The 26,812-nt window shown below is 43.3% G+C and overlaps 1 protein-coding gene across 1 annotated transcript in view; it reads right to left on the reverse strand.

Moving 5' to 3' along the window:
- The window catches only part of ryr2a (ryanodine receptor 2a (cardiac)), a gene marked incomplete at both ends in the record, with an annotated part of 216,432 nt that overhangs the window by 135,199 nt on the left and 54,421 nt on the right, over positions 1-26,812 (reverse strand). Inside the window, 21 exons of the mRNA XM_083635808.1 lie at positions 2,205-2,364; positions 2,746-2,829; positions 3,665-3,768; positions 4,133-4,237; positions 5,105-5,312; positions 7,306-7,498; positions 8,107-8,348; positions 10,283-10,416; positions 11,141-11,259; positions 11,770-11,865; positions 12,805-12,940; positions 13,505-13,688; positions 14,865-14,986; positions 15,965-16,129; positions 16,220-16,376; positions 18,059-18,133; positions 20,464-20,560; positions 20,695-20,794; positions 21,412-21,524; positions 22,024-22,102; positions 22,822-22,896. Of these exons, the coding sequence (XP_083491934.1) occupies positions 2,205-2,364; positions 2,746-2,829; positions 3,665-3,768; positions 4,133-4,237; positions 5,105-5,312; positions 7,306-7,498; positions 8,107-8,348; positions 10,283-10,416; positions 11,141-11,259; positions 11,770-11,865; positions 12,805-12,940; positions 13,505-13,688; positions 14,865-14,986; positions 15,965-16,129; positions 16,220-16,376; positions 18,059-18,133; positions 20,464-20,560; positions 20,695-20,794; positions 21,412-21,524; positions 22,024-22,102; positions 22,822-22,896 (2,748 nt within the window). The remainder of the gene's footprint in view (positions 1-2,204; positions 2,365-2,745; positions 2,830-3,664; positions 3,769-4,132; positions 4,238-5,104; positions 5,313-7,305; positions 7,499-8,106; positions 8,349-10,282; positions 10,417-11,140; positions 11,260-11,769; positions 11,866-12,804; positions 12,941-13,504; positions 13,689-14,864; positions 14,987-15,964; positions 16,130-16,219; positions 16,377-18,058; positions 18,134-20,463; positions 20,561-20,694; positions 20,795-21,411; positions 21,525-22,023; positions 22,103-22,821; positions 22,897-26,812) is intronic.

The raw sequence follows: 26,812 nt of genomic DNA on the forward strand, positions 1-26,812 counted from the left end.
GCTAGAATAAGGAGTTTGGAACCTGCATGGTATGATCATCTGACCAATAATTACATCATTAACTAGAGGGCACTTCACAGTGTACCTCCGTCTTTTTGTGATTGCTACCCCCATTGCCACACCCCTTTTTGGCCAATGGGCATGGAAAGTTAATCAGTTTGTCCTTGGCCCATGACCAACCTTTCTACAAAGTTTGGTGGTTTTACGTGAAGCCGTTTGGCAGTTAGACACCTTTCTGTGATTGGACACGCCCAATGCCACACCTCCTTTTGGCCGGTGGGTGTGGAAAGTTAATCAGTGCTCAGTTAGGTATGGTGTTAGGTAAATCCGTGTGGAAAGTTAATCAGTGCTCAGTTAGGTATGTAAATCCGTGTGGAAGTTAAGCACCTTTTTGTGATTGTCCACGACCATTCCCACGACAATTTTTTCCTAGTGGGCGTGGAAAGTTAATCAGTTTGTCCTTGGTCCATAGAGACACTGCAGAGCACGTCACAGTTGTAAAGCCACGCCCACTGTTGGGGAAACCTGATTGCTATTTCACAGGCAAAAACGGCAGGAGGAAATCTGAACAGATATGGACATGTTTTCAAGTAGACAAATCTGTCAAAGAATTATTTCAGCACACTGCCTCTGTCAGAGAGGAGAATGTATATTGAAAAAACGAACTTAATTGCCTCCATCAATGTCCTTTTTCATTAATGTTACTCTAAGCCTGGATATAAATGGCCACACAGTGGCCTGACGTGAAATACTTCGACATTTACCAGTAACGTTACTTAATTTAATCACCAGGGAAGATAATATATATTGATATTTAATCATTTCACTTCATATTTAAAAATCTGAAATACAGCTATACTTTTCAGACTAGTTTGAGTGACTGACGTGACATTGCTGTTAAAGTGGATTGATGTGAAGTTAACTATTATATTATTAGATAACAGGTCAGTGAGATTTCACATTACTTTTGCACCCTGTAGCCTACTGGCATTCAATACAGAGCAAAATATCCTGAGACCCATCACACATGAACACGACTCTGTTTTATAGAGGAACTGGCTCAGTCCTCTCTCCTTGCAGCCTAGATCCACATTTTTCTTCTCAAGGGCTTCCTTGTTTTGCTCCGGAGTACCAAAAACTTTAATTGGTGATTTTTTTTTACATTTGTTGTCTGTGTAGCCCACCACACAACAGTTTTTAGCTATGTTTAATTTAAAGGTCCCAATTCGTGCAGCTGTAACCTCTTAAAAACGTGTTTCTCTGGTCCATAAAACATGATTCTGGATTAATTTGTCGAAAATATAGCAACCCCGTTCGTTCTGACGGAGTTCTCACTTCCTCATCTCGTCGCTTCCCAAGAATGGTCTGTTTCTATAATATATTCAGAACTAACAGTTCCCATTGGCCGCTGAGGGAGAGCCCACTCCAGCCCCCCAGCGGCCAATCAGATTAGCGTCCGTGGACCAGCACGCTAGGTTGTGTCCACAACTAACTTTAGCAACGAGCTATCGCTAACTTAACGGTTGCTACGCTAAAGAGGACATCTCAAAATGCTTAGACTTACCGAATGCACCTCAGCAGTTGCTAGATCACGTACAGTTGGCGTCGCTCCAGCTAGAAGTGTTAATTTTGTGGCTATAGACAAAATGGTGCAGGTAGCTTGTGTGAGAGAGACCGCGCGCAGTATGCTGAAGGACCCGCGTGACGTAACATTAACCCGTCTGGGGGAACAGAGTGTAAGGGGCGTGGCTTGAAGGAGACTGCAGGGGGAAGCTGGATAGGGACAAATCCAACTCTGGCAGTTCTGAGGTTGTGACCACTCATTACAGGGAGGGATGACAGCAGTATATATGCATTTACAAGTAAAAACAGCTTTTGTACGGAATGGGACCTTTAAGGAAAATTATGCTGGTGTATGGAAGTAAATGGAGTTCCCCAATGATGGGCGTGGCCTATTTCATGCAGTGTCTCTATGACCAACCTTTTTACAAAGTTTTGCGGTCTTACATGAATCTGTTTGGAAGTTAAGAGCCTTTTTGTGATTGAACACGCCTTTTGGCCAGTGGCCGTGGAAAGTTAATCAGTTCTAAGTTGGCACATGACCTGCCCCTCTGCCAAGTTTCGTGCAAATAACCTTTTGAGATATTCTACTCACAGACAGCCAACACACACACGCACGCACGCACACTCACACTCTCCCCTACTTGTTGGATGCCATATGTCCAGCCCTGGCGGATTCGGTCTCTTGCCCAGACGTTGTGTGCGTTTTCAGCCAGTTTGTCCACCATGGCTTCCTGGGTGGAGACCAGTTTGATGTGGCCCAGGTCCATAGGAGCAGGCTTGTAACCACTGGATAACTCATAGCTGCATAGATAGAGGTGGAGGCAATTTCCATTTCATTTCATTTTCTCAGTTACTTCTACTGCTGGTATTTTGCACGGCCACTTAATGCTGTAATCCATTCTTCTGTTCATTCAGTTCATTGTGCTTAATTTGAGTATTGAAACCGTCCGTTGTGTAGACTTATATGAAACAAGCAATAATCCAAATCCGGAGAATCACGCTCAGTGACTACCTTGACGGCCAGGTCTGAGAGCAGTTAAAATGAAAATCCAGATAGTAGGATCACTGAGGAGCAGGTATGATGTTCACGTAGAAGAAAGCAATAATGGGTCATATTATATGACCCATGGGTCATATTATATGACCCATTCTTGCTTTCTAGCTATTGATAAGGTGACTTACGTTTGCGAAAGTTTCAAGCTCTTGACTTTCTCCACAGCATGTTCATCAGCTAGACCAACATGGCAACCCAAGGCCAGGAGAGTCCTGTAACACGCACGCACGCACGCACGCACGCACGCACACGCACACACACACACACACACACACACACACACACACACACACACACACACACACACACACACACACACACACACAGATTTTATTTCACTTTTCCCCCGCTTACCCCAATTGCTGAAGTTCATTAAATCAACAAAGTCCTGGTTAGACTATGACCTGAATAGAGATAGCCTGTATTTCACATAACCTAGTTTTCATATGTTTTGGGTCGGTGTTATTCACTCAAAAATGTTATTGTGGTTATAAACATTGTGTGCATATTGTACTGTAGACAGCTGCCTTATGATCTTTTCTTCCTTACGTCGATCTGAGCGCTCTATGAGTGCTTCTGAGCACTTGTCATTTATGATGAGTTTTTACATACACACAGAAATCCAAATGGCTCCTGACTGTAGTATAGGGTACCTTATTAAATCAATGCTGTGACTAAAGTTCAAATCAAAATGATGTATATAGGATTAATAGACACTACATCAACATACTGCCTAGTACTGTATGACACTCACCATGCCAGATGTCATTTTTTAATAAAAGGACAATTTTGGATCCATATACACTAGTATCAGCATATATTGATGGTAATTATCAGTCAGTACCGCGTGTTCTTCATTTGTGAACAGCTGTATTTATATATCGTTCTCTATATAAACCCCATGTTGTCCTTGCAGATGCCCTAATACACAAACACAACATCAACGACTTCAAACTCATGAAACCAAAGCCTGAAGTGTCCGTGATGGAAGGTGACCATGAGAAGCAGGTTGGTAGATGTGTGTTGCAGTAGAGGACTCATGCTTACTTGAGAGTCTCTAGAGACATTTGCAGGTTGTAGCTTCGTTCTTGTTCTGGAAGCTTGGAGAACTCCACCAGACATGGATGCTGCCGCTTGTTATCATCGCGAACCTGAGACAGACACACGCACGCACTCTATAATACATATTGATTAAGCAATATAATATTGCAATAAATATATTGCATATTGATTATATATTATAATACACCTTTTGGAACCATTTGGAAAGTTTTTTTTAAGAGCTGTCTTTAAATCTGTTAATAATAGCATAATAAAGGCACATGACATATTGTCATGTGCCTTGTCTTGTGGAAAACATATAGAGAAGGTAAGCACTGTCCATCTGTTTATATTACCGAGATTATACTGATACAAAGTGGGTTGAAAATCGGCAAAGCCCCCCTTTAAATTTGAAGCATTTTAAAGATCCCAGTGCACGTTTGTCCATATGACTCTAGTTGTACTGATACTCACTGCTCCGTAGGTCCAACCCAGCTCTATCTTGTTCATCACCCACAGCTCATGTATATTCTCTGCAAGCTTCTCCCTGATTCTCTCCAAGTGGGGTGGCAATACAATCTACAGACAGACAGACAGACAGACAGACAGACAGACAGACAGACAGACAGACACACACACACACACACACACACACACACACACACACACACACACACACACACACACACACACACACACACACACACCATTTATATTTGCATCCACAAAGATAATAAATGATTCGTTCAAGTGTTGGGTGGTGAAATTTTCAAGATTCAACATTCAATACTTTATTTTCCCAGTGATCGGTACTGTAACTAAATACCATTTCAATTTCAGTATTAATACAGCTAACATTCAGAAACAGAAGTTGTTGCTTTTGTTATTACCTTCTCTAAATATATCAGATTGAAGTTGCATTACCCAAACCTACATTTAATTTAACCAACAAAATCCAACAAAATTATTTTCCTTATAATCATCATCCTCTCACAATGAGAAATGGTAGAAAAGTTTACTTTCTCTGGGTAGGAATATTCCCAATTCCCATTAATCTATTGATCCTCCCCCCTGATTATTCGATTAATCATTTGTCAAAAATAATGACGAATCTCCATTACAAGTTACCAGAGCCCTAAGTAATGTCTTAAAATTGCATACTTTGTCAAACCATCAGCCAAAAAACAGCAACTGACATCTACAGAGGTCATGGCCTTTGATGGCTTCAAATGAGTTTGACTTTGAATGCATCAACATTTCAATGTTGTTGCTTTGAGTTGTTGGATTCCGACATCACCTGAAGACTTTCAAACACAGAATCTGAAATAACAGATCTCAGAGTGCATTCATTGGCCAATCAGAAGTGAGTATTCAACAATGCTGTGTAAATTACCCTTACATTATGCCCCCCACCCAACTAGTAACAACCCTAAAACACATTCCTACCTGGCTGGTGTCTACGGGTGTTGGGGTGAATGCTGCCTGGCTCAAGGTGACAGTGGGTCCCAGCAGGTCTCTGGTGTCTGCTGCCTGGTCCTGACTGGCCTCCAGCCTCAGCTTCTCCCTGGGCAACACTGCCTCGTAGCAAGGAGCATAACCTGGGGGAGGGAGGAACTTGAACTCTCCGTGACGACCGCCCAGGAGGAAACGAACCCTGGAGGAGACGATGAAAGATGAGACAAAGAGGAGATAGGAGAAAAGAGACTGTGCTCCTTGTATGATTTCTAAGTCAACAGAAGCAATGCATACATCTGCAGTAAAACAATGAAGACAATGAAGAGGCCCAACCATAAATCATTGTAATCATATCAGAATCAGAATCAGAATAACTATTGATCCCTGAGGGAAAATTTAGTCATGCTACAGTTGCTCACACTCATGGGAAAATATAACATCGAAACATAAGAGGCATAGGAATATACCATAAAACAATAAAATAGAAGTTACTTAGCCGTAAACTAAAGGTTGAAATATGAAAATTGTGTCACTATCTACTGGTACTCATCCTAATGTCAGTGGAAGCTCCATTGATGTTTGTACAACCGACAAATATAGAGCGAGCATTTGACTCGGACCTAAACTTAAAAACAAAGTATTTTTTTCTTCATACACAATTTTTTTAAGTTTGGGGGTTTAATGTTACCTTGTTATCAGCAAGCGGTTCCCTTTACAGTTGGGTTTGGGTTTGGTCATGGTTCGGCGTAGCGGTTTCTGCCGGAGAATTTTATGGCTGCCCTTTTTGGAACTCTTAACACGTTGAGTGCCATAGCCGAGATATCTCGTCTTACATAATCCAACGGTTAAGTGCCATAGACGAGCTATCTCGTCTTACATAAACATTTTTTTTTTTTGACGGTGGGACATCAATCAACCCCTTTTACGTCTTTTATATCACTATTGGAGCAAGAGAATGTGTATAATCTATTTTACCGACCACTAAGTGGCGACAGTTCTCTCCAGACAGAGACAGAGAGAAAGCCACAGCCACGGGACCCGTGGACCAAAAGCAGCCGCCTCCCGCGGAAATGGCTTGGCGATTTTACAGTCAGAAACGAACGAGCCTCATTCTCATACTGTAGGCGGGGACGCTTCGCGCTGCTGCGGTGGGGGGTTCCAGAAATGGACTGGGTGAGCAGCATAAAGCCTAGAGTCGCACGGGGCTTCATCGGGGCTATCAAACCCAAGAGACAGTGAGACCTATCCACACTCGCTGCCAGGGAGAGAGGCTGCTCTAACTCGCTGCTCAAACTCCCAGCAGCAGAGCACTCCGCAGCACAGACGGAGGGAGGAGTTTGGAGACACACACAGAGAGAGAGAGAGGAGAGAGAGAGAGAGAGAGAGAGAGAGAGAGAGAGAGAGAGAGAGGAGAGAGAGAGAGAGAGAGCGCACAGAGTGGGAGACAAGGGCACCCATAATCACAGGCACGTGAGGTGGTTCTAAAAATCCATTTATCTCCAAACTCTCTGAAAATCTCTGAAACCATGCTGTACTCAACGGCTAATATCTACATAACTACTAACTCTGCAAACTAACTATTTTAGACAGAGAAAGCACACATTCTATTAGTTATTTTTAGATGATTGGTATTCACGAATTCTTAACAGAAAATAATCCTCGGCTCTTGTAAAATGAGCCAGAATCCTCAAAAAAAACCCTGGCACAACTTACCTACAGGATTGAAAAAATGGCTGGCACTCAATGTGTTAACAACCTGTCATTCACATAGGTGGTTTTATATATATGACAACTGCCTGGGGCCTCGTCCACCAAAAGGCCTCGTGATTTAAAAAAATGAATTACACCTGTTCTAAATGAATGCACATTCATAAGAATTGTGAATTAGCATAATTGACGCCCCAATAATGCCATATAAGGTTAGGTTAAATAGGCACAAAGCAATACAACTGGACCTTTTGCTTGGCTGGAAATAATGACGGTGTCTATGTGGTTTCCAGGGCATTCCAGGTGGTTGCAGGACTTTACAACCTGCCCATGACCTTCCCCAGATCATAACCCAGCTAACTGCATCAGCTAACTGGCATGTACGATGTTCAAACAATCTTCAGTGGAGTTTCCTCTGATATAGGGTGATAAATACTCTATATAATTTTCATAATGGGGGTAAACTATTCCTTGAAAGTACTGACTTGACCCCGGCAGAGAAGCTCGCCACAGGGAAGAAGAGGCCATCGGAGTTGAAGTTCTCAAACATGCCCTGAACTGGCTGGCCGTTGATTCTGAAGGAGATACTGGGCACGCTCATATCCAGGCAGCAGCTCACTACATCCTCCACCTTCAACAGATGCTGATTGGGTGAGCTGACTGTCCGCTCAATGCAGCCTGCATAGGATTGGTGGAAAAAGGGTGAGGGGGCAGGACAGGGATGAAGTGCAGGTTAGGTTTTTAGTCTGAAAAAGAGCAATGCTACCACGAGGCACTGAGTCAACTCAACACTGACCCTCTGGAACAATTTGACTCATGGAAAACAAATTCCCAGAAGTGGACTTCAAAAAGTAATTAATTGGAAACCATGACTTGATGTGTCACAGTGTCACTGATGAAAAAGGTCATCATAAAAATTCAAGACAAGAAAGACATCAAGTTCTCTGTTCAAACTACAGAAAAAAGATTAGACTGAAGAGGTTTTTTACACTGTGCATTGTTAATATAGTGTTATCTCTACCACAGGGTCTCTCTACCACTTAACCCTAAAGTAGGTTTAGCCCCTCTTCATACACACTTAATTAGCTAGATTTATTTTGCAGACACTGTGTTCTCATTAACCCATTGTAAAATGCCTGTGGAATAGAGCCCTGCAGCTATAATTCCAAACCATACATGCCAATCATCATCTCTCTCTTCACACACACATACCCCCCCCACGCACGCGCACACACACACACACACACACACACACACACACACACACACACACACAAACCCCTCACCTGACCACAGATGGAGTCCATCGAAGCCATAGGAGTAGAGGTCATCGCCTACCCCATTGCCTCCCCACCCCTCCCCTCCACCGGGGTAGGGTGCATATCCATCAGTGTTGGCCCAGCCGACCCTGAGGTGAGTGGACTCGGCAGTGACAAATGGCAGCGCCTGGTCCACGATCAGCTCATAGTACCACTTCCTGTACTGGGCAGAGCCATCGCTGACACCCAGGAAGATGTTGGGACGCATGCTGTGGGGAAAAGGATAGGAGGGGATATTACTGATGCTGCATTCCATTCAAAGTCTAAGTGTGAAATTCTCAGCTGAAGGTTAGAATTACAACTTCTGTGCATTCCAATGGTGCAGCTTGTAAAAACTAAGGGAGAAACATGGATGGCCAAAATAAGGTGATCAAACATCAAACACCTTGTAGGTTATTATTTCTCATCAGTTTTGGCAGCAGCACAAATCAAGCTGGGTGGTTGACCAGGGGTGGAGAGTGTGAAGAGGCACTCACAACCACTGCCCCGCTTGCCCAGTAGCCAGATTGCTGCTGTCTGATTGAGACCATCTTCATCCGGCTTTGTGACCTCCACCGCAATCCCAAGAAGAGGGGGACTGGCAACTTGAAACTTGTGTGTATGTGGCTTCCTCTCTCCTCTTCTGACTCCAGTGCAGCATTATATCAGTGCCCATTTTAAATAGGGAAACATTTAATTCATAGAGCACAAATTGAATGTAATAATAGGAAGTAATGGTGTTCTCTCTCCTCTTCTCTGACTCCAGTACAGTGCTCTACCTGGCACTGGCGGGTGATTCCCCTGCCTCTTGGTCATCAGTGCTGGTCTCTCTCTTCCCTGCAGCAGTTCCCACCTGGACGGTATGAAATGCTGCCACTCACATGTTGTTGCTAATGCAGGTTTTGCTTTACCGTCCATATAGCCTCAAGAAGCCCAGCTTAGCAAAAAAGACACTGGTGGTTGGCACGTCTGGTTTACTAGGAATGGGGTTCAAATCCCTACGGGGTTCTGCTTATTGTTGTGGCAACTAATCTGCCTGCTCTCCAAACCACCACGTTTTGTCACAAACACACACGAGGAATGCACTGATTTGCAGGGAAGAACCTATATTTACAGTCTATGGGAAGAACAAGCAAGAACAAGGTCTCCTCACTTTTTAGCTGGCTTTATTTCCAAACACACACGCTCTCACAACATAAATAGCCCACTTTCTCTGTCTTTGCTCCACTTGCCCGGTGCTCAGAGGGCATACAGTCCAGTCTAAAGAATAAATAATAGAATTCAGGCTTATCATAATTATCACGGACTCACGGAGGGCTGGAGAGCGCGGCGGTGCATGGCTTCTCCAGCCAGCACAGAGAGCAGTCAACAGGTAGCCTATCGGCTGTGCCAGGCTGCTTCATACAGTGACATTGTTTGGAGAAAAGAGGCTGTCCTGATAAATCCTTATGTCGAGCAGCACAGCAAAACTAAAAACTGTAGTTCTAAACAGGACAGAGGAAACTCTCCAGTGGAAATATCTTTTAGACAGATGGATGCATGATTCAGGGAGCTGCTACAGATGACAGCCTGTGTCTGCCTCCTCACCCCATGTCTTGCGCTTCTCATTGGCTGCAGCTGGTTGAATGGTTTCTCCGACATGACCAGATATCAAGCAGGCTAGATATCCGTCGGACCTCTGTGACTCGTCGGTGAGTACTCGGGGAAGCTCCCCGCTCGGGTCTGTGGACAGTTCACACTTAACAAGCGTGCGGCAATTTGCGAGCGCCGGGCCAACGTGATTTGCGTCTGATCAGGGGGGGTTTGTCGCCGAGCTCTTTTAGTTGTTATTGTCATTTGTTTGGGCCCCCGCTATGCTCTAGTTAGCTACCTTGGAGGGTCCATCAAATGTCTACACATCTCTTGTTTGTACCTACACATCTCTTGTTTGTACCTATCTGCTTACCTGTAACATTTAAGATGTGTGAATAAAATTATTATTAATATTATTATTATTGTTGTTGTTGTTATTGTTGTTGTTGTTATTATTATTACTGTTATTATTATTAATGCATTTGGATAATCTCCTGACATGAAAGAGCTCAACTAAATAGTAATAGGCTTTTTGTTTCTGTGAATGTAAATGTGTTCATGTACTGTATGTAGCCTATGTGTTTGTGTGTACCTGCTGACGTGGTTGACGAGGCGGGTCTGCAGTAGTAAGTCTCGTCCAGGCAGTAGGTTGTCACAGATCAGGTTCTGGTTAGAGCGCACTGCTACACCATGACACACACACAGCGAACACAGCACATCGAGCACCTAGAGAACACACACCAGACAACACAGGCTCTATATGAGGTTCAGCAGTACATACTGTACATATATTTTTTGCAGGCAGAATCAAACAAGAACTTACCAGCAATTTCCCTGATATATACAGTAGATGTTCGTACTGTGATTTTATAGGTTACTGTGTGTGAGTATTTTACCAAATTTAACGTCTGACTTATCTTACACTAGACCAGAGATTTTCAAAGTGGGAGGCGGGCACTATTGTGAATGAACTCTGTAAGTGTACCGATTTACTTATTAAATTCCCTTTTTTTCCTAAATCTACTTTGGACCAATCTAAGTCACAGAATGCTTTCTCTTGGTTATCTTACGTCAGTTCAAACTTCACTGCTGCAGTGATCTCACTGCTAAATTGCAGATGTGATTGTTAGAAATTTGGATCAAAGCCTGTGCCAAACTCTTGGTTCATCTTTCAGAACCTCATTGGCGTGTGTGCGTAAAGGTTGGCTGGCAATAGGAAAAAGTCCGTACCCACAGAAATCGAGACATTAAATTAAGGGGTGGGGGGAAATAGATACAGCATTCTTACAGAACTCCATCATAGGGTACACTTAACATTTAGAATATTTAAGACTTTTATGATCACATATACTGTTCAGTGTAAAGGCACATGTTTATAGGAGTGCCGATGCAGTGTGTCCTTGAGGAGACACTGCAGATTTTAGATTTAGAAATGAATCATTGCCTTTACCTTGTGGTTGCGTCCATGCTTGTCTAGCAGAGATATAATGGATTTGATGTGTCCCTCTTTGATGATGTTTAACGCCTCAGGGCTTTCCACCAGCACACAGTGAAGCACCTCCAATATACCTATAAATACCCATTCAAAATCAGACCCACCTTATTAAAATGCCAGCAGGTAAAAATGAGAACATACAACAGTTCCCTACTCATTCTCAATCAATTGGGGGTGTGAGAGCTAAACAGTCTGATGAGATTTGAAAATGCCATTGATAAAAACGAGTACAATCCAATCCATACAAATGGATAGGGAGGAAGGTTTCCACTCCAATGGGTCTACAAACCAACTTCTTGCTAAAATGATGAAGTGAATATTTCTTCCCACAAGTAGTTGGGTCTCAGTTGCTGATTCCAATTCTTCTTTTCAAAATAATTGTGTTAAACTAACAGGATATAACGGATATATAACATGGGGTTGTTGCCTAGTGATTGACAGGTCACCAATTATGGAGCAATCACAGCATGGTGCTGTGGCGCTGCACACAACCCAAATGTCATCTTTGCCTCGCTGAATGATGATTTATGACGATTCTAGGTTGTTATTGTTGTGATTGGCTAAACAAAGAAAAGTTGACCTACCAGAAGAGGCCTCCAGTCTCTCCAGTCTGCTTATCAACCAATCCAATGAACTAGAAAACTGGGCACAGTTCTTTCTGTTCCCTCTTATCAATGCAGCTAGAAGGTGGGGGAGAGGAAAGGAGGGGGGAAATGGGAGAGAGAGAGAAAGAGGGAGGGAGAGAGAGAGAGAGAGAGAGGGAGGGAGGGAGAGAGAGAGGGGGGAGAGAGAAGAGACTTGAAAGCTGCCATTGTTTCCTTCAGTTAGTGTGATCAGTTTGTTTCCGATCAACATCTTACTTAAAATTGGCTAAGTGGGCAGGTGGCGGCGGCGATGTGTGTCACGATTGTGATTCATCAGTGATGACGTCATCAGTGACTTCCTGGCTGAGGCTATATAAGTGGTGGGAGTATAAGTAGGGAGAAGAGGAAAAGTGGTGCATCATCTCCAGAATCTCCACCGTACGATACTATACAGTGTGTTTCCTCCTTCAGAGAGAATAGCAAACGCCTCCAGCCTGCTCTCAGCCAATCACAGGGCGTTATCTCCCAGGAGTCTGACAGCTGACAATGATACATTAGCTTACAATTGGAAATCTCAGCACCACACAACTAAAAATCCATAATGTGAATTGAACTGTGTGTTACCCCAAACAGTTAAACATTCATGTGAACTCAGTCCATTTTGGGCAGGCATAAAATCACATTTAGGGTGGCATTGCCAACCAATGCCGCCAGCACTGAGCTGCAATTTGTATGTCAAATTTGAGTTAATTTCTTGGTGGTGCTATTGTAATTTCTGACTGTGCTTGAGCACCAGCAAGCACCACCTTAGCGCCGCCACTGCTCAAATATAATCGTATCTTCCCATCTAATGCACATGTTGCCTCAATCCTGCCCTTGTTTTTGATCAGAGTAGTATCCTATATATTTTCGAAAACACCTATGGACATAAAAATTATTAGCATGATATATTTGTCTCTCGGTGTGTGTGTGTGTGTGTGTGTGTGTGTGTGTGTGTGTGTGTGTGTGTGTGTGCGTGCATGCATGTTTATTTACCCAGTAGCTGGTATAGGGAGTTGAGGATGGAACTCCAAGCCTCTCCAGCTTGTCTCCCTGCTGCCTCAGCAAAATGAGCTGCACTGCTGTAGACATGAAGCCGATCGATACACTCCAACACAAGACTGATCATCCCCTACAGAGACACACAGATACAATTCATGCTTTTATTAGTTCATACAGTTGTGTTCAGATGCTTTGGCAATGCTGTTCAGCAGATCATTATCAAGGTGTTCAAAATCAGGATGCACAATGATATGTCATCGTTATCGGCCGATAATGGCTTCAAAATTAAATATCGGCTTATCGTCGGAATGTCTGCCTTGGTCTTGAGCTGTAAGCATGAGGAGATACGAGGACAATGGGAGCCGGGAGCGCCGTGTGATGAGGAAATGTTTGTCAATGCGGATTAACTTGACCATGTAGCATCAGGATTAAATGTTGGACTCCAAACAGACATGGCTGACCGAAACAATGAACTGGCGATATTGACACACACATGCAAACGCACGCACGCACGCACGCACGCACGCACACACACACACACACACACACACACACACACACACACACACACACACACACACACACACACACACACACACACACACACACACACACACACACACACACACACACACACACACACACACACACACACACACACACACACACACACACACACACACACACTCCCCACCTCCTCCTGGAAAAGATTCTGCCGGTTCTTTAGAGCTCTCAGTCGGTTCTGTTTGTCCTCATGTTCCAGGTGATCGTCAGGTGGTTGGAAGTAGCCAATCAGATCCTCCTGGCTCAGGGTCATTGATTCGATTGGTAGATCTAGAGTAGAGCTCCTCCCCTTTTTACTGAGCATGTCCAGACCCCTGACAGATGCAGTGTAGAAGATAGAGGATATTAGGTCCTGGCAGTTTGAGATGAGAGGATAGAGGATGTGATTTCCTGAGAGATGCAGGTATAAGAGCACCTTGCTAGAGAGGATCAGACAACTATCAGAACAGAACAGCATTAAAAGGATACACCACTTTTTTTAAAAAGTTTAGCTCATTTGCCACATCGCCAAGATACCCCCTGCCTTTACCGGCATTGTCCAAGCAGTATACAGTGAGATACAGTCGTGAAGTTAGTAATTATCGCCATAGAATGAGGCCAATGGTATCGCTGTAAAAAATCCGCTAAAACACACATCTCACGGCGCTGAAATACATGTTGTGCTCCAGGGACTCACCACACGATGAAATATCAATCCAAAATGCACATAGCGGTGTTTTTGGAAGGAAAATAGACAGACGGCACTACTTTCCAAACATGGCCGCCGGGCGCAGGTGCACTGATCTTACACAGCGCCTCAAGCACCATGGAAACCAATGTAACCAAAACAAAGGACAACTACAATAACTACTAATCATGGCGGACTTCGTGAGAGAGGATGATGACGATTACTACTGGACAAACCAAGACCCCGAACCTTATCTATTTGAACCAGAATATACTGAGGAAGAACTACAGGCTTTAGAAGCAGAGCGGGCAAGACGAGAGGCTGGCAGCCGAACAGCCGGGCGGCCGAGGGGAGAGAACGAACCGGGATGGACTGGTGGTGTAGATGTGGAGCTTGCTGTCTATTTTCCTTCCAAAAACACCGCTATGTGCATTTTGGATTGATATTTCATCGTGTGGTGAGTCCCCGAAGCACAACATGTATTTCAACGCTGTGAGATGTGTGTTTTAGCGGATTTTTAACAGTGATACCATTGGCCTCCATTCTATGGCGATAATTACTAACTTCACGACTGTATCTCACTGTATACTGCTTGGACAATGCCGGTAAAGGCAGGGGGTATCTTGGCTATGTGGTAGGGATGTGGCAAATGAGCTAAACTTAAAAAAATCCTTTAATATAAAGAACTGACATCAGATACATCAGCATTCATATCTGCTGAGTGTCCCGAAAAACATGAAATACATGATTGTTCTGTCAAAAAATTTAACAAAAACGTGTCTGGATGTGTGTGTGTGTGTGTGTGTGTGTGTGTGTAATCCACCTGACAAAGCGGTTGAATAGGAAGACAGTGCTGCGGATGACTCTGGCGGTGCGACTCTCTTCATGTTGTGAGCGAGACAGAGTCAGCCCGTCGTCCATGTGGCCTTCATGGTGCATGATAGCCTGAAAGATATGAAGATGTTTTCTTTCAGAATGTAGTCACCTAAGATGTAGTCACCTAAGAGGTCACCTGGAAGTGATGTCACTCGGGCAGTTGTGATCTTATCTTAGTCACAATCCCCCCCCCCCCCCCCCCCATATTCTCCCCAATTGTATTTGGCCAATTCCCCCTGCCAAGCTGTCCTGGTCGTTGCTTCACCGCCTCTGCCGATCTAGGGAGCTACGCAGCTAATCTCACATTCTACTGGACCAATCGGCCTAAAATTGTCTGTGCATATTTATGCTTGCATGCTCAACAACCTCTCGTGGTTGAAGTGATTCACAATTGTTGATAAACCTCTTTTATTAGCCTATTTCACAACCCATCCAATTCACCCCTGTCTAAAAGGCAGGAAGCAAGCAAGACACTAATTAAGGTTTCCAACTTACAATCCATTTACAGTAGGTGTTCCAGTGCCGGGGGTCTAATTAGTGTCTTGCCCTACCCATAGAATCCATTCTCATTCAGATATCTTGAGGTGATTGGTCAAGGGAAGGGACCCCTTTGAAAATGGCCATCAAAATGTTTTCCCTTGGCAAAATTTAGCCAAAACTTTGAGCGTTATTTCGCCCCCTTCCCAACATGCTAGGTTGAGATGGTTGGTCAACATGCTAGGTTGAGATGGTACCAATCGATTCCTTAGGTCTGCTAGTTTCATAATGGTATAAGAAGCTAGCTTTAAAAATGACCCCGGCACAGCCTCCGAAAAGACAGTAATATCAGTCGCAGATTTCGCCATTGCTTGAAAAATGTGGTGGGGACAAATTAAGCTCGCCAGAGAAGTGGGTGCGACATGTCCCACCCATCCCACCCATATCCTACGCCCATGCACACACACACCACACTCGTCCACTGAGCAGTTACCTTGCTCAGGAGTATGTGGACGATAGTTGCTTAGGGAGAGAGTTCAGTGACCTACGGTATAGTGATAAATGCTGTACCTTCCTCTGAACTCCACCCATGCGGGCACACTTTGCGTCGACAGCCTGGTATGTCAGCCACAGACAGGTGTCAACATGTTGGATGTAACACACCGAGTCACCGTATTTAATATCAGGAACACCCATCCCGTCCACCTCCTTCTTCACGCCAGAGTCCAACTTTTCCTACAGGAGACAAAACCAGTAGATTTACTTGAGTGAAGTTTCAGCAAAATAAGAGTATATAGTTGAGTAGGAATTGTGGTGACTTTGTACCTTAGAGGACCGAAAGCAGAAGGCTGTAGACTTGACGTCGGCCTTCTCTTTGTCCATCAGTAGCAGAGATCTGTCTTCCATCAGACTCAGATACTTTCCTGTGGTCACATGTCTCAGTCTAAACGGCTGACCCCAGCGGGTGTGACTTCCACTCCACCTACAGAGTGAGAGGGGATCGGATGTATGGATGCAAATTGCACATATGTATATTAAGATTCATAAATACATATAATAGCAAAAACCACACAAACATAATAGACAGACAGACCAACACACGCACACGCACACACACACACTACATGGACATATGGGAAACAACTGTAGCAACACTACATTAAAGGGCATTTGTTTGCATTTCTTTGTGTGTCTGTCGTGTGTGTGTGTGTGTGTGTGTGTGTGTGTGTGTGTGTGTGTGTGTGTGTGTGTGTGTGTGTGTGTGTGTGTGTGTGTGTGTGTGTGTGTGTGTGTGTGTGTGTGTGTGTGTGTCTATCGTGTGTGTGTGGGGGGGCACTCAGCAGTCTTAGTGCTTAAAACCAATATGGTTGGTAATTGGAGCAACTTGTCTCTCTTCTGGTCCAGTTCCAGTAAACTGTGGCTGTTATGTAGTTCTGCTATAGCCTCATACTGTCAATGTGACTGAGTACTGCAGGCCACACAGGCCACAGCAGGGTTGTTTTCAGTGCAAAGCAACAGTCTTTATAGAAATAAGGCCACTATATGATCTTATCTTTAATAAACCATAGGGCCACTAAACATATATAAACCATGGACATTATTTGGTTCCCTTATGAGAGGATTCCTGTCTGTCTAATACCAGTGTTACTGTAAGAGGTGCATGTTTTAAAATAAGATTAAACTGTATTGACCTCTGTGGGGAAAAGTAAGAGAATACAGCACATACAAACACAATACAGTATAGATAAGAAGAGAGCAAATGGGGGGTATACAAATAGAGAATGTACAGAGAATGTATGAATGACAATCATGGGGAAACTACAGGATGGCTGGCTACAGTGTAAGGGAAGCCATCTTGTAGTTTATAATTACAGCCCGTTCACACCATACGCCGAAGCAACGCTCAACCTAAGCTCAACCTACACTGAACTCACAAGTTTCATTTCGACATCCTTGTTAACAGGCAAAGCCGTTCACACCAGCCGCGCGCGTGCCTTGAGCTCAAGCGATCGTTCATGATTCAGTCATATTTTCCAAGCGTGACACGGGAAGCGTGAAGCTGCCAGGCATGAAGTCAATGGGAGTTGTGGGCGGGTTCAAGGCGTGCCGAGCGAGGCGCTGAGGAAAAGAGAAGGCTTCTTGTGTGAGCGGTTAAGTGTCAGCTCAGCTTGAGCCTGCCTCAAGCTTCAATTCTGCTTATGTTAAGCGCCAGGTGTGAACAGAGGCTTAGCCATCCTGTAGTTTATAATTAGGGGATCCAAAATGAGACACAGAAATAATGAATACAGAATATGACATGAAAATCTAACACAGATAACACATGTAAAATATATAGAAAATAGGAAACATTATGCAGTATGAAACAGGTGAAAACATTATAAAAACATCAATACAGTATATAAGAATGAGAATGAAATGGGAAATGAAGAGAAATTACAGCAAATATGCATGATGTGCAAAATATGCAACATATTCAGATTAATAAGTGTTGCTTGGTGTATCTGTGTGTGTGTGTGTGTGTGTGTGTGTGTGTGTGTGTGTGTGTGTGTGTGTGTCTATGTATGTACAGTAATGTATGTGTGTAGATTACAGAATACATGTGTTTGTGTAAGTGCATATTCTGCATAGTACATGTACCTGCCTGTCAGTGTATGTTGTACTTACGCGACCCGTAGTGTCTCAAGCCTCCACAGAGACCTGGCATGGATGGACACTGCTCCCCCCTCGTGATGCACCGTCCTGGGGAAAAAAAACAACAGCATAGTATACCTCTATCTCTGTGATCACAACAAGGTGAAAAAAGCTTCACTCGCACACATTGAGTGAACGGACGATGACATCATTCGCCTGCATCTACCATATCGATGTTACCGTATCATAAGAAAACTGTGAACTTAATATACATATTGCATCATGGTATACAGTGTATTACTCCTAGTAAATCGAATATATTTGATAACGTGAATAGTTTTAGTTTTAGTTGAATAGTTTTTGACCAGCCAGACGTTCATGCCCAGAGATTGTGTGACCTTCTGTACACCTGCTATTGTGACTAAATCACATTTGTGCTGTCATTTGTGCTGTCATTTCCCATGTTGATTTATTTTTCTGTCAACTGGTATATAATGCATATTGTTTATTTTACAACTTGTCTTACACATACACAGTATGTCTTACACAGTCTTCTTTTTTTGGTACATTCTTAGGGGCCATTCAGACCAAAAGCGTTTGTTTTTTCAGTCAGAACGCTATGAAAATCATGTCGAGAGCGCTTTCATTGTGCACAAAACACAGCGCACGGAGCGGTTTTTTTGCGCGTTTGTTTTCCCCTGTAGTCGCGTGCAGTACAGATCAGAACACAACGACCACAAGGACGGTAGCCAGCTAGTTTTGTCTGTTTGATGTTGTTCACTGTCAACATGAAAGCCAGATTATTGTCAATTCTGGCAGCAGCGGAGGTTGAAAATCCCTCGGTAGGAGAAAAGGTAGGATGAGTGAAAAAGACGATCATGGCGTTTTTCCTCTAATGTTAAACTTTTTTCAGCTTTAAAACGCCCACAGCGCTCCTCCAAAAACAACAGACGCCACCAGCGCTGAAACGCCAGGTGCGGTCATTAAAAGAGGAGCACGTTTAGCGGGTCCTTACATAGAGAATGAATTGCAGAAAGACGCTGGCAGCTCCAAAAACGCTTTTGGTCTGAATGACCCCTTACTGTACTAAATTCCACTGGTGGGATTTTTTTTTGCATTCTCATTATGCTGTATTTCATACATTGTCTTTCCTGCATTTCTAATGAACAGGTTCTCATTTTGTAATTGTCAGTTCTGATGAAGATCCTTTGATTGAAACATTAATAAACTGACCGGGAGTATATCTACAGTGTGCAGTTTTAAGTTTAAATTTATTTTTATTTTTCAAGTTGAACGTTTATTTGTCCTGCACACTGACCCACTCAGCTGATATGCGCACTGCCGCGCTCTACCTCCTTCTTCAGTAATTGTCAGTTGTGTCATGTTTAATACCTCTCATTTGTTAGATAATTCTTTATGCTATTCTACTTTGCTGATTCCTATTACTGTTTGCTGTTGCAATGACTACATTTCCCTGTGTGTCTGTGTCTAATCTTACAATAACAAACCAGAGCAGGTCAGTCAGCTAAGGAGGACAGACTCCCTCTCATCAACATTGTGTTAAGCACATGGCCGTCTCCTCTGAGAGAAGCTGAAAACTGTAATTATACTCGTCCCCATCCAACTCACTGCAGAGAGCTCATTCTGTCAATGGGAGCTGGTAGTTTCCATCCCTACAGGCCACAGCACCCTCTTTCCTTGTAAAAGAAACAGAACAGATCTGTATAGAAATGGCCTAGATTGGAGGCTGAGAAAGAGGCAAGCTGGAGAAAACACAGCAGGCAAAACTTTGATCATAAAAGTGATTTTGGTAATGAATTAGATGTAGACAAAAAGGCTTGATTATTGATTGATACTTGTTGAATTAACATTAAATGTTTTTAATATTTTGCGTGGTTTGAGAAGGTTAGTTAAAGCAGCACAACTACATCTTAACACCCTAATTCAGTAAGGGGGGATACAAAAGAGAAGGGCGCACCCATCCCCACTAATTGCCATGCTGTAGATTCACCCTATTTGCGCAAATTAATTTCTGGTGTTGGTATGGTCACTAGTGGGAAATCTTCGCCACACAGGAAGTGACGAATAGAAACATAAGAAACCCAAAATAACAATAAAGAAGCACTCCATCTGGAGAAAGATGGACTAACCAATGCTGGATTGTTTGCCTCTCTCATCCCTGAAACTGTGGTATAAAGGATCACAGACCAGCCAAAGCTGTGTGATGTTTACCGGCGTCACTTTACAGGATTGCAGTTCAAACAGTTATCTCTTACTGCCATTTGGAGCCCAATGTGTTTAATCCATATGAATTCATCCATAGTCTAATTTATTATTATTATTATTATTATTATTATTATTATTATTATTATTATTATTATTATTATTATTATTATTATTATTATTATTATTATCATCTGTATCTCACAATACATTACCTCCTCTGCTCCTCCCCATGCTCCCCAGATGGGACAGTCAGACACTCGTCCATGTGACCGTGGAGGAGGCGCAGGACGTCTCCTCCGATCAGGAAACCTGGAGAGGACACAGAGGAGAAGTGGAGTGAATAGGGAAAAAGGAGTAGATCAGGGGTAGCCAACAGGTAGATCATAATCTACCTGTCATAATCTACCTGTTGAAAAAATATCTGGAGCGGCCACTCAGTGTACCTTGTGCCACTTCACTGCCAGAGCATATGGGAGCCACACTCCATAGAGTCTGCTGGAATGCTGCATCTACATGGAGGCTGCCATTACCATAGGATAGATGCTGTAGAGAGAGAGCCATAGAGAAAGAGAGATACAGTATATATAGAGAGAAATATCAAAGAGCAAAACTTAAAAAATAGACAACTAGGAGTACAGTACTTCATATGTATAATAAGATCTAATAAGATAATCAGATTATGATGATAAATCTCTAGTGATGCACGATGTTATTGCCATGTCATCGGTATCGTCCGATAAAGGCTTTAAAATAAAATATTGGCATTGGCCCGATGTGACATGTCTGCCGATAAAATGATGCTTTAATTATGCCAAAAAGCTCAATGCTTGACTAAATGGTTGAATGAATGAATTAATCTTACAAAATGTTACATACATAAAAATATTGCATGTTTTACATTTTGTGGGCTGGCCAGGTCATAATCGGTAAAGCAATCCTTTAAGTCAGGTGTGTGTTCCCAATTTCGACATAAGTAAAACCACACACACACGCGCACGCACGCACACGCACACACATGCACGCACGCACGCACGCACACACACACACACACACACACACACACACACACACACACACACACACACACACACACACACACACATACACACACACACACACACACACACACACACACACACACACACACACACAATACTGACCAGATATCTTTCAGAGGAGACGCTGACCAGGATGAGGTCATCTCCAACTCTGACCTTCTCTCCCTCTGAGCGCTGCTTTGATGCTGGATGGATGGTCCACCAGCATGCCTCACCTACACACACACACACACACACACACACACACACACACACACACACACAGAGAGCAAACAGTAGTAAATTACTGTAATAGAAATGTGGCCACAGTCTCCAAGACTCACAGACTCGCATAGCAACATAACAAACTGCTGTCTTAATAGCGATGGCCTTATTAGCCGATGTTCCTACCGTGCTTGGGACTATTGCTAGTGTGAACCACCTTGGTAGCTGACATTATTCATTCAGCTCTTCTGTTTCTGTTTATATTTTAATTTACATCTCATCTTTCTAAAAGCAGGCCATGGACAAGGACAGGGGAGACAGCGTACTTCATGCTGGCACATGTGTCTCTTTGGTTTGGTTTGTCTTTTTACAAAACAGAGAACAACATTATAGAGAAAGGGTTAAAGTGGTCATAATTGACCATCTAAATTGCTTCACCTTGTCAAATGTTTCTTAATTATTCCTTCTTATTTTTATTCTAATTGACAGGAAGTCTGTTATGAATCTTACCTGTGGTGTCTTCCTGTAGTCCCACATCAAAGGCCAGTTTGTCTGTGGATGAGTGGGAAGTGGACAGACAGCACAGGTACTGCAGAGAGAAACACATAGGCAAAACGATCAATACATCTGATCAATAAGCAAACCTAGATCATTAATTTTTTCCAGGCAAAATTAGCTGAGCTGCATGTTTCATGCATCCATCTTCAACTGCTCATCATGGAGGTAGCAGATCCAGCAGCTCTGACTGGAGGATCCCAGGCCAGTGGGGAGATACAGTATAACCCCTACACCTGGTCCTCGGTCTGCCCCGTGGCTTCCTCTCAGCTGAACGTGCCTGGCAAACCTCCCTGGGGAGGCGACCAGGAGGCATCTAGATTACTAGATGCCTGAACCACCTGAACTGGGTCCTTTTATATGTGAAAGATCAGCAGCTCTACTCTGAGTCTCTCATATGTGACTGAGCTTCTCACCTTGTCCCTAAGAGAGATTCCAGCCTCCCTCCAGAGGATACACATTTCGGCTGTTTGTATCAGCGATCTCGTCTTTTTGGTCATGATGACCCATATTTCATGACCATATAAGGGTTGGGATGAAGATTGATGTGGTGAGTTTAGATTAAGAGCTTTGTCTTCTGGCTGAGCTATTTTGATCATTTTGATTTTTCACCAAATTTCCCCCATCAGCCACTTGCCATATAATGGGGGAAAATGGTTCAACTACCTTATAAACAATTCTCGGTAAAACTAATCCACCGGTGCACACGGCGCACATGAATGTGTGCATGCGTGTGTTTGTGTGTGTACTGACCATTCCACTGTAGGAGTGTCTTAGCAGGACAGCATGGCCATACAGTAAGGTGCGGTGAGCTCCACCTTGGGCCGTCTGAAAGAGACATAAACAGAGAGAGGACGAGAGAGGGCAAGAGACAGAGACAAAGATAATGAGCAGAGTGGACAAACAGACAAACAGAAAAGAAAAACACTGAAAAACAGACATATCAGTCTATAGTAAAGACAGACATATCTAACCTTGCAATGCAAGCAACTCAAGCTGGATTCTCTTGCGAGATCTAAAATCCTGTGCGGTTTGGTTTGTGAAAACAATACCACCCCCATCTGGCAATGTCAGGTTAAGACATATCAGTCTATAGTAAAGACAGACATATCAGTCTATAGTAAAGGATGGAAAGACAGGCACGGCTGCCTGGCATGACAATAACTATCCAATTCCAGCTAAACCTGTGACCTGAAATTCAATACTTGGATATCTAAACAAATAGCTAATAAACTAATGACTATGTTTCAAATAGTCAGTTTTAATCATGGCAAAATTAACTTTATCATCTCCATCAGAATCTCCATGTGCTGATCTGTGGAACAGCCTGTATTCTTTTCAATAGGTCTTTATGGAACTAGTCTCGGCTCCGCCAACAGCACCAACAGCGCCACCTACACCAAATTTGGAATTTCCATAATAGACTCAGTTCTCAGTCTCTATCCACTTCGCTCACTATAGTGAGCGAAGTGGATAGAGACTGAGAACTGAGTCTATTATGGAAATTCCAAATTCAAATCATGGAAGTTTGAAACCCTCATTAGCGTTTTGCTTGCACCTGTGTTTACCCTGCCTTTTTAACACAAAATGGCCCGGGTGAGAAGGATATATTGGCCAAGTACAATTGGGGAGAAAATGGGGGGGGGGGGGGGGGGGGGGGGGGAAACCCCGAACACATCAGGAGGCGAATCGGGTCTCTCGGGACGAGGAAGTTGAAAGACGAGGAAGCTAATTTGCTGATCCGCCAATCCCACCCCTTCACCCTTGCGTGTCAGTGACATACTGTATTTCAATATCAGATCTTTACGTTAAAGACCGCCAGAGGTCACCGCTACTTTCTGGGTACAGCTCTCTTATCCCCACTCTGGCATAAGCACTGCACGCATGCACTTACACGGCCACAAGAGGTCACATTCTGTCGTTTTAACTACCTTGAAAATCGACCGTTTTCCTTGTGAGGACTGTTTATAGTTTCCACTGCTGTTGCATTGGAAATTCCTTTTTCCATTTAACATTTTTCTGTTTGGCTAGCTAATAGATGCTTCATAGTTCCCGGAGTTCCTGATAAATCAAAAACATTGCTGATGATGGCTGCTTTTCCATGGCATCCCATCTTTGTTAGATCTGTATAAGCTGTGCTAATGGCCTACTGCATGTTGTAGTACATCTATTTTATTAATATTATTTATTTCACAACACTTTACTGAAGTGGTGCTCATAAGGCATTAAGTCATAAGTGAATAATCAGTACTTTGTGAGTGCTTGATATTAATTATAATGAGTATGATATAATAAAACATTTTGGTTTCTTTTGAATATTTATTTCTTTTATGCTATTAATGGCAAAAAAAAGTAGGCATACATTCAAAGCAGCCATCCACTTTAATCAATGAATGAATGTCAAACGTAATGTAATTCCCTGATGTTTGTCTGAGGATTCCATAAAAAATACCCCCTTTGCTTTTATGGGATTTATATTCGCTTGTAATACATCAGAATGCACTGCAAGTCTTACCATCTATTTTATATTGCTGTCTCCTCTTTCCTGTTGCTGCAATGACCACATTTCCCCTTGAGGATCAATAAAATTAATCTTCAAATGTTATGGCTGTGTTGAATACATTATGGGAGAGCGGGATAAGATGATCTGGCCCCTGTATCCATAGCTAGCCTGGGTAAACCCAGCCCCCACGTGACCTGCTCTCAGACCTGCTCTCAGTCACTAGTGACTGAGAACCAGAGGTCTGAGAGCAGGTCACGTGGGGGCTGGGTTTACCCAGGCTAATCCATAGCATCATGTGTCATGTGACCAGGCATTTAGGAAGAGACTTCCATTTCAACATGGCCTCTTTCATTTTTCTTCCAGTTAATTTGAAAGCCAGCATACTATGGGTTGAAAGATTTGTTTTGGTTCTGTCTCATTTTAACTTGCCAAGATCACATTTTGAGTTAAAACTGTTGTGGAACCCTTCAAGAACCACTCGGAAGACTGCTGTTGATTCTGCATTATTTGACGTGCACGGGAGAACACCATTGTTGTAACAGCTGACCGACAACCGAGTCGCGTTAACCCATCTGTAACTGTTAACCGACAAGATTCAAATGTACTATTGAGTGGGGATCAGACAGCGAGCTGTAACATCAATCCTAACACATTATTATTATTATTTTTTTTTTGGCCAGCGCAAGCAGGCCCTACATCTGGCTTTGTCCAGGCCAATTTGCGTGCCACTTCTGTTGAGTGAGCTTCACGCCAATCCGATGACACGCTGTATGCCTTTGGGTGGGACGCTGCAGTACTCTAAGCCAATCAGAAATGCCTTTGGGTACGGCTCTGGTCTACACTCGGGGATCATTACACCTGGTACAATCACTGAATGAAGACGGTTTTTCCAAGCCATTTGGCGGAAGTTTTACTGGATTCAGTGGTTTCACCCTTCAAGACGACTTCGTCAACGACAAGTTCCAGTTGTTTTTGCACGCCATGGTGAGTGTATGCCACTCCTGCATTATACTTTCTGTCTCCTGTTTGTGTTTTGCTAGCATAGCAGTTTTAGCCACAGCTAACGTTAACGACTGCTGCCAGGAAGCTGAGACAGGGAAAAGTTAACCTACTTGTCACCGAGAGCCCTCCACATTAACAACGCCGCTGCCTGCTACAACCAACAGGCTCGTCATCACAGTACCCGAAGCACAACATGTATTTTGGCGCTATTTGATGTGTATTTTTGGTTATTTTGAATGGGTGTACCATTGGCCTCCATTCTAAGGCGATACTTACTAACTTCACGACTGTAGTGATGGTAAAGGCATGGTGTACCTTGGTTATGTGGGGGGGATATGGCAAATGAGCTCAACTCCCGAAAAAGTGGCATATCCCTTTAACTGTTGACATCCCTACTAGATACTGATCAGTATTTATACTTGCTTGGAGGTGTAGCTAACCGAGGAAGTAGAATCTTACATACAACTAGCCTGGGAATTTCCCTCCAACATGGAGTTGTGTACAGTATAGTACATGCACCTGCAAGCGGAATAGCATTTGCAGGATGGGTGCACTGCAGGATCACAGGAAGGGAGCCCCACGATAGTTTTATAAAAACACAAGCCTGTCCTGCCCGACCTGTAGTAACATTTCAAAATCAAGCGGCCACTAGTGGTCGTGTAAATAACGACAGCATGGTGGAAAGTAAAGGCATTTGGGATGGGGTGATGGAGGGCGTAAACCTGCCTTTCACCGGAGGACCGTGTCACCATATGCAATGTTTTTGTTATTTAAGCCTAACCAAAACCATAACCCTATAATAACCTTAACCTAGTCGCCTAATCACAACCGTACAGTAGCGATGTTTTCAAATTAACCAACATTTTGAAATGAACACAATGCAACGTTTTCAAATTAATTTCGAAATTTTCTATAACGTTGAAAGTGTGACGCTCCTGTGGGTCATTTTAGAAGGGTAGGAACAAAAAACGACAGTATGTGGTCATATGGGTTGGAGCCGGACTTGTTGAAGAAGACCCAACACTCTAGCTGCCTGCCTCAGGTGCAGTACAGCTGAGCATATTCAATGTTAATGGCTGGAGTAATGCAATGTGACAGGCAGACTGGGACCTTCACTGAGGTCTAACAAACACACTGCAGTCTGCAGGCAGGACTATTCATCCACATTAGCCTCATCAATTAACTGCATCTAGATGTTCTGCTCGGAGCTCAGGCCTTCATTTGCATTAGCTTCTTCAA

Source organism: Poromitra crassiceps (genome assembly GCF_964638095.1).
Source record: "Poromitra crassiceps genome assembly, chromosome: 4".
Classification (NCBI taxonomy): domain Eukaryota; kingdom Metazoa; phylum Chordata; class Actinopteri; order Beryciformes; family Melamphaidae; genus Poromitra; species Poromitra crassiceps.